Source organism: Bombus impatiens, unplaced genomic scaffold, assembly GCF_000188095.3.
Source record: "Bombus impatiens unplaced genomic scaffold, BIMP_2.2 scf_0318, whole genome shotgun sequence".
Taxonomy (NCBI): domain Eukaryota; kingdom Metazoa; phylum Arthropoda; class Insecta; order Hymenoptera; family Apidae; genus Bombus; species Bombus impatiens.
The window spans coordinates 899,354-907,718 of NT_176737.1; the positions used below are offsets into that span (position 1 = coordinate 899,354).

The following is an 8,365-nucleotide window of genomic DNA, read 5'->3' on the forward strand; positions in this document are numbered from 1 at the left end:
GTCCAGACTATGGACATCTCAGGATGGACAGCAACGACCGGCCCAACGACTGCAACTCCGACGACATCAGTTACGACGGGATTCAGCCTACAATATCCTTTTCTAATACAACGTCGTCGAGAAAGAAAAAGAAAGAACGAAAACCAGAAAAGCAAATAAAAAAAAAAAACGTTCATCTCGATGCCTTTGGTAGACGAGAGTTGGAGAACGTCCAGAACGACGTGCCTCGAACACGAGGGGTAGGCCATTTGTGTAATAGTTAGCGAACTGTCGAAGTTTCCGCTCGAAAACGGATATCTCTCTGTTTGTTGGAGCAACAACAACACGCGCGGAATCTCCGTCGACTTTGTACCTCTGGTAATATCGCGAAGGGACAGCGAGTCTGAACGTTCTCCAAAGAAAGTACGACGGAACTTTCGATATTAAATCGGCAAGTAGCGTACGGTCAGGACCGCGCTTTTAAAGAGCTGTATAAAGAGACGAGCGAAAAAACGAGCGTCAAAAAGTGGTAGGAAGGCGAAAGAGTTGATGACGATGCTTAGGAATGTGTTTTTTTCGTTTCTTTTCTCCGTGTACCTTTTTTCTTCTTTGCCTCTGTAGAAGGGAACACGGGCGCGTGAGAGAGTGAGAGAGGTTGGAAACTTTGGAAAACAACGCGGATTTCTACGAGAGAAAAAGGCAGACCCGCCAACAAGGAGAAGGAAATCGGCAGATAGAGAGTAGAAGGAAGAGTGGGTGGCCACGGGGAGGCTCGGACGAATGTTAGATTAGTTTGCCACGGAGTTAGGCTAATGTTGGCTGCACCTACGAGTAGAGTTTGTCCGGCAACAACGCGCGAGGTCGAAAGTTCTTTGCCTACTCGGCCCACCCTCGGCCTCGAGACTCACCCAACTTCGCAAGCCAATAATCTGTCCCGCAATTTCGGAATTTAACCGCGGAAACGAGAAAGAGAGAGCGAGAGAGAGAAAGAGAGAGAGAAGGCGGTCCGCCAACTTCTCCTAGCTAACGTCTCCTCAACTTATCGTAGATAAGCCACTTCTACTACTTCTCCGACCGTATGAGAGAATTCACCGTAGAAACTCCATTTCTACAGGGTCAACTTGCCTCCAACTATATTCCTTACGCTAGATCGTCCAATATCGAATTGTCAATTAAACCATATGGTTTTCGCATATCTCGTCATTTTCCCGCCTTTTATCCAATCGAGTCGATCGTTCTTCGCAAATGTTCCTCGAATATCCTTTCGTTTTCTCTTTGTCTTCTTTCTGCCGTTTCTCTGTTCCATCGATCATCGACGCTCGTAGTGTCACGCGCTCGACGAAGGATAAGAAAAGAACACTTGGACGCGTTCCCTTCGATGGAAAACCGGTCACGCAAAACAGCCAGAGATGTACGCATCTACAGAGCGGGGAGGCATCGGTGACCTCGTAGTACGCTTTGACTTCGTAAAAATAGCCGGCGAACGGACGAAGTTAAGACACATCGTTCTCTACGATCGTCTGAAAGCGTGATCAACAGGCGCGAAAAGTTCAGCAGCTAGATTATCACGCATGACCCAGCCGGGTAAGGTAGCTCCTCGCTGTGGCCATTGCTGCTCTCACACTTACCGAAAGCACTGGCAAATATATCGAAGGGACCTCGCGTTAACCAGGAAAAAAGAAGTCGCGCGGGGGCGTGCGGTAAACGCGTCGGCAACGATGCAACGTCGCTAGAACTGCATCGGCGTGTGTTGGTCCGGGTCGTTCGATCGGCAGCGCGGCGTTCTTTGCCGCCTTTTTAGTCGGCCTTTGATGTAAAATCAATGGCGCATTTTTTTCACTCCCTCCTCTTGGGGTAGGTCGAGCGCATGACCGCGGCGCAACCTGCTGTTCACCACTCGCCTCTGGATTCACCCTTGTCTGTTGCTGTTCCTACCGGCCTTCGACGTATCCAAATATGCTTTTCACGCTGCTCGACTTTCTTGGGCGAGCTACGTTCACGGCCGAACGTGTTGGTGAACGTTGGTGAACGCTCATCGCCGGGGCTGGTGAGTGCGACGATAGGGTAGACAAACGTTTCGGTATACAGGCTTGGCAAAGAAATTGTCGATTATCGAATTTTCTTCTATAAAAAATTAACGTAACGTATATGTTCATGGTAGTGGGTGATGTGCGAAACTGGCAAGAATGCCTAAATTCGAGTAATTGTAAATAATTTTAAGACAGTTTCTTCCATTCGATACGATAGCGTAATGACGTTATATCGATAATTTCCTTTGTATTCATAGATCTTCTTTCCATCATATTCGTTTTTATATTTTCTCGATGTATCCCACTGGAACGATTCGTTAAAATCAAATCACAGGTTTCTGCGCCTATTGAAAAACGATTTCATGATCTCACGTGGTTCTTCCGTCGATCAAAAATCACCGGTGACTTAATCGTCATCCACCTCGACAACATGTACCTATAAACGCTATATCGCTGGCTTTCTTTCCCCGTCTTTCCTTTTCAGTGTTCGAGGTGTGCCGATTACATAGCATAATAAGTACGAGACACGTAGGTGCGGGCCGCGCGTTGAGAGGACCAGCTCGACTAATCCAGGGGTGGCTACACGCCGGAATAACCCTTATTACTGTCTGGCATCTCGTTATCGCTCATCGACGTTACCGCAAGCGCAAAATGCGACGCGCACCACGCGTGCACGTTTGATGCGTACGGCTACACTTGTCGACTCGTTCGCTCGTGAACGGAACGACTTCGCTTGTACACGCTGAGAGTTCGCACGCTGACGGTAACACCAATGACGATAGACGTCCGTGAAAATTGTAAACGTTCCGCGCTTTTCCCGTCTCCTCGCGGAATTAGATGGCTTTCAGCGGATCGAGTATCCGAGAAAAACGTTGCACAAATTTCATCTGATAGTAAGAAACAAGTTCGTTATAGGGCTGTCTTCGTTGATAATGTCTTTGACGATGAATTTATTCGCATTAAGTTTCAATCGCACTCGTCTCGGTTAAGGAACAAACAAGAGACGAATTTTCGGTTTGTTCGATAGGGGATGGATTTCTTCGAGAAGCGTGCCTTAAGGCATGGACGAACTGCGGCAGATCGAACACACGGATTAACCAAATAAGAATGCGATGAAACCACATGAAGAGATCCTATTACCGATAAGGAGTCGGTAAGGCTTCCGTTGAGGATACGGCCAATCGTGGGTCAACCTCGGTGAGAACGTTCGAGCCCTACTACCCTCGCGACATCCACAGCTTGTACGATTTCTAATCCAATTTGATACGAAGGAAACACGATTAAGTTTGAGATATTTGCGTACATAGGAACAGATTGCCGTACAGAACGTCCATTCTTCGGATCGACGACATTACTTACGCCTTTATCAAAATCCATGCCTCTTCCTTTCTCTTGATAGAGAGATAGGACACGAATTGTGATAGAATCGACGAAATATGTTCGAAACATGTTAAAAATTCATTTCAATGGTCGTTTGACAAGCAAAAGAGTATTTCCTTAACCACGGTGAACTCGTCAATGCTGACACCGATACATCTGAGGAAGGCGAAGCTGATGTTCTTCTGGGTCAGGTACCCGTCCTCGTCCATCCTCAAGATGTACTTCCCCGACATCAGGTTCAATAAGAACAACACAGCGCAGCTGGTCAAGTGGTTCTCCAACTTCCGGTGAGTACAGCGACATTGTATCGAGAATTTACGGTTAACCACGGAAGTCGAAGGATTGTTCCAAAGTTCGAGTAACGGTTAAGATTCCGTAGCATATGACGCTGAGACATTGTATAACCACGATATCTTGTTCGTGCGTTTTAACACGTGCATGTTCAGATTTACCAGTATAGAAATTTAACGAATTACGAACACAACGATTAAGGATCTTACATACGTTACGTAAGAATGGACTCTTAATCGTAGTTGGATTAATTTGCACGTACATGAATCGTATAAATTTGTTACGCGATAACATAGACGATTTGAACGTTTATTTAAAATATATCGAAGTCATAAAAAATAATACGTAAGATGAAATGAAAAAATTTTCTTTCGAGCCTCAAAGATAATGTACGGGAACGATCCTTCGATCAACGATTGCATGCTCGTTATTTACCAAAAGAGAGTGCCGATCATCAGTAGCGAATGAATTTGCATAACATTCCCCGACGACAAGAACGACTCTGCTGTAAGGGCCGATCGTCGATATGAGATATCGTCGTCTTGGAACTCGCAAATCCGGGAATCAACGAGGAACATCGTTCTCGATTGACATCGTGTTGCCACTCCCTAGCTAGAGTTTCCGTGTCGCAGTCGGGAAAAGAAACGCGATCGTGGAAGATGTTTGAGGTACGCGAGTCCTGTTCCGTGTATGCAAACGAGAACGAGCTTTTCAAGTGATCGACCACTCCCTGTGTAGAAGCGGTCAGAGCCCAAGAGACGAGAGTCACGATGGGTGTGTCCGAATCTTAATTACCCTCTCTTCGGTCGGGAATAAGTAACAGCGGCTACATTGCGGCCAGGTATGAAGAGCGTAGGAGTCAGCGCGGGTACCGGCGCGTACCGGCCACAGCAGGCATTAGGCTGATTATAATTAGGCTGAGTACAGTACAGATCCGAGATATAAGGCGGTCGAGAAACGCGTGCCCGTGTCCCTACATTATTGCCGCTTTCTTATCGCGAGAGACGCCCATCCTCTTGGAGACCATAAGTTTTCGCTCGACCTCCGACATTCAACGCGTTTGCGGCTCTATTCCTGAAGGGAGGGTTGCTTGCTCGTTTCGTGACTTATTCGAGGGTGAGGGATTTAGAATTACACTATCGTTCAGGAGTATTCGGACACTAGATTATTTTTTATGAGATTCAATAATTATGAGTGAAATGATCTATGATAAATTTTTGTCTTATAATCATCGCAAGTATTTTTATATTTTTAGTAAAATTATTATAAAATTCAGTTCTTTTAATAACAAAATTCATATGCTGTGATCTTCAACTAATATAATATGACTCGTGTCTTAACTTTAAGTCGAACAAGTTTGTATTCTGTAATTTATACGATAAACGCTGCTAATTGCGTTTATCGCAAGATTCGATAATATCAATCCAGAAAATGACTCTAATCTGGTGGAACGTCTAAAGATTATGTTACGATTTTATTTATTACCAGCGATTACGAATTCAACTGTCACACGTGAAACAAAACGTGAATAAATTGTCTCTTACACGGATGATCGTGAATCGTTGAATTCCATTGAAATCAGCAATGAAAATGTTCACGCAGGCTATACGCTTTAAAATACGTGGCAATCAATTTCATCATCGAAATTCAATGTCCATCATCGCGCATCGTTTCGTCGATCTCGTACGAAATATTCGAGGCACTCGAGCGAACGGGGGAGACCGGCCGCGAAATTTAATTAACGCAGGAAAAGGTCCATTAAAAAAGCTAGTCCCATGGAAATGAGGAAAGGGTACACTTAAAATTCCGTCGGGGAAAATGAGCGAAAAAAAAGTTGTTCGAAATTTTATTCCATAAAAACGACGTGTGCGGTCAAATGCCTGTTCGCCGAAACCACGAACGTAATTCCGGAATCATCTGTGATCTATCGCGAGTCACTGATCAGAAAACGAAGCGACGAAATTCGGAATACCAAAAACATACGAAAAAAAAGGAAAAAGCGAGTCGTCGTCGCGTTTGTCGACTGTGAAATAAAAAAAGTAAAGCGAAGGGCACGACGAATGGCGAATCGCAGTTGTACCGAGGAAGTTGTTCCTCGTGCCTATGCTCTTGTGTTCCGCACCCCTGCGATCTCATCCCCTCGTGGCCCTGTTTCGTTCACCCGAAACATTTTCATCGAAGGCAGCGAAAAAGAGAATCGGCTAGAGTGGTTGATAAGAGAGAACGGGCAGGAACGGAGTATGTTTGCGAAAGTTTCAAACGTCCAGTAAAAATTGCATCGGAGGTCGGCTTCCGCCGTTAAGCACAAAGCTAATTACCGACTGAATATATTTCGGTACATTTCGTCGTGTCGGGGCCGCAGGGGTCTTTGGTCTCTCTTCTTCAACCTATGTACCTCCCCAACCTCGTTCTTTCCTTTTTCTTCTTCGCTGTCTCATGCAGCTACTATTCCCGATGACGAACCAGACGAGGAACGAGCGAAACACGACAAGGGTTCTTTCGGAATCTCTTTCAACGACGATCGACGAAACCGATAGCTATATTTCTCTGTTCACCCCTTGTTGTTTCTTTAGCTCGTCGAATTTCGTCCTACGCGATGTTCGCGAAAATCAAAGGGGATCTCGATCTTGAACCGCAAACTCCTTTCTTCTTTCTCTTTTTTCCTTCGTTCTCGACTTCAACGATAATCAACGACGCAACGAAACGATCGAAAGATCGAAACCGTCTTCTGAAACGGGTCGGAGGGGAACGCGAGCGAACGACGATGTGCAATTAACCCGAAGTCGGGTGATAAAATTAACGCGTTCGAGGCGGACCGTCCGCGACAGATAAACTATTGCGGTTGATGGAGAGAATTAATCGCGAGGGGAAAAAAGATCCACCCTTCGGACGATGCCGGTTATAATCTCAATGTTTCTAGCCTGGCCGTGTCCATAAATAATTACCGCGTCTACCCCGACGGCCACCCTAACGATCGTAAAAGGGAGAAATTGACAACTTTCCTCTTGATAATCCTTGCATATTAGTTTCGTACAAGTTTCCCGTAAAATGGCGATTAAAGGACGACACGAAGGTGCCAATCTCGCGGCTCATTAGGCACACTTTCACCCTACGAACCCTCTCCTTTGACGACTAATCACGTAAGGGTTTACCCCGGACACTTTTTCCTCCTGGCTCTACGGCAGTCGTTGTCGAGCGTGCTCGATCTGATAGCCTAATGCACGGCTTCCTATGCGGAAATGCTTCGCCACATTATTCTACGCTGCTACGTGTACTCCGACCACCCGTCACCCTTCGCCACCCTGCCGACGTTATACTTTTGTCACGAGAACCGAGTCGTGTTCCGTTGCCATCGTCCACGCTTTTTCAATCTTCCCGGTCAGCTTCGACCGATTTTCATCGGGGAAAAGAACGTTCGAATCAATTTAAGGGGTTGCTATGATCGATCGATCTACCCCTTGGTTCAATCGAATCGCTTACGACCCGAGTGAATTACAGGCAAGATTCAGATAAGAAGCTGTCAAGGTGATGAATTTTTGGCTTTATCGAACCAACAATAGGAGAACGTACGAGGAATCGATCGATGCGATCGATAAGAAGTACGCATGGAAATTTTACGTACTTTGCAATCGTTCGGAAACCTTTCTTCAAATTTATTCGAATACATATAAATTTAGTCGGCAGATTTTCTTAAACTTTCTGCTTGATAGAATCGTTTTGATCCAGAGAATCGTAATTTGTTCATATTACAACGATAAAAAGAAGAAATAAACGCGTCATATAACTACGACGTTCTCCAATACTCCAAAAGCATGCAACACCCTTTTTATTAAATAATTAAATACCGACACGCGATAATCTGTCTTTCATTAATCACCTCGAACATTATAATCAAAAAGCAATCACGCTTGAAACTCATAATCAAACACACATATATGCATTCGATCATATATTCTATTTGACGAAATATTTCAAATTTCCAACTTTAATTATTAAAATAATAATTAATAAACTGTTTCGCAACACGAACGCCACGCACAAGGATATTTCCTTTAGACGTTCGCGCGGCGAGAAAATCGGTCCCGAAGCGACAAGACTTAAGGGGGAGAAAGAGGATCCGGTGTTGAGCGTCGTGGAAAGCGCGAGGCGAGGAGCGAAAGGAGATCAGGCGAGAAAGAGAGGGACGAGCTTTCACAAAGCGATTCTTCGCACCCTATTTTCTCACGCGCACGTCGAATCGAAAGCACGTCCGATATCTTACGGAGACTCGTTGACGTCGAGCGTACATCATCGGATCTGCTTATACCGACGACGATATTGACAGCCTTCGTTCGATGAAGCTTGCCGGGGGGGATGATTGGGGTCGTCGATGACAGTGTTGCGACGCCTGTGTGCGCCTCGAACGTGTGTCGCGTTCGTGTCCCGCTCTCTCTCTAGCTCTTTTTCTCTATATCTGGCTGCATCTCTGCCTCCGTTCGTCTGTTTGTGCGCGAAATAAGGGAGGAAAAAAGGAGGGTAGACAGAACGAGAGAAAGAAAGGGTGAGATGCGCGCGGACTCGGGTTAGTTCGTTATCAGATCTCACGGTAGGACACGCGACTCGGCCAGAGAGATCTTATCGTACGGATGGAAGGAATTTTATGTCGTATAATGGACAACGCTCGTACACGACACAGAGACGGGGGG

The 8,365-nt window shown here is 45.6% G+C and overlaps 1 protein-coding gene across 3 annotated transcripts in view; it reads left to right on the top strand.

Moving 5' to 3' along the window:
* Positions 1-8,365, top strand: part of LOC100746817 (homeobox protein prospero) — a 43,075-nt gene that overhangs the window by 4,848 nt on the left and 29,862 nt on the right. For all 3 annotated transcript variants that reach the window (XR_002946593.2, XR_004461632.1, XM_024367359.1), the window contains exons 5-6: positions 1-92; positions 3,522-3,676. Coding sequence is in view for 1 of the 3 variants with exons in the window: in XM_024367359.1 (XP_024223127.1) it covers positions 1-92; positions 3,522-3,676 (247 nt within the window). In the remaining 2 variants the exon portion in view is untranslated. The remainder of the gene's footprint in view (positions 93-3,521; positions 3,677-8,365) is intronic.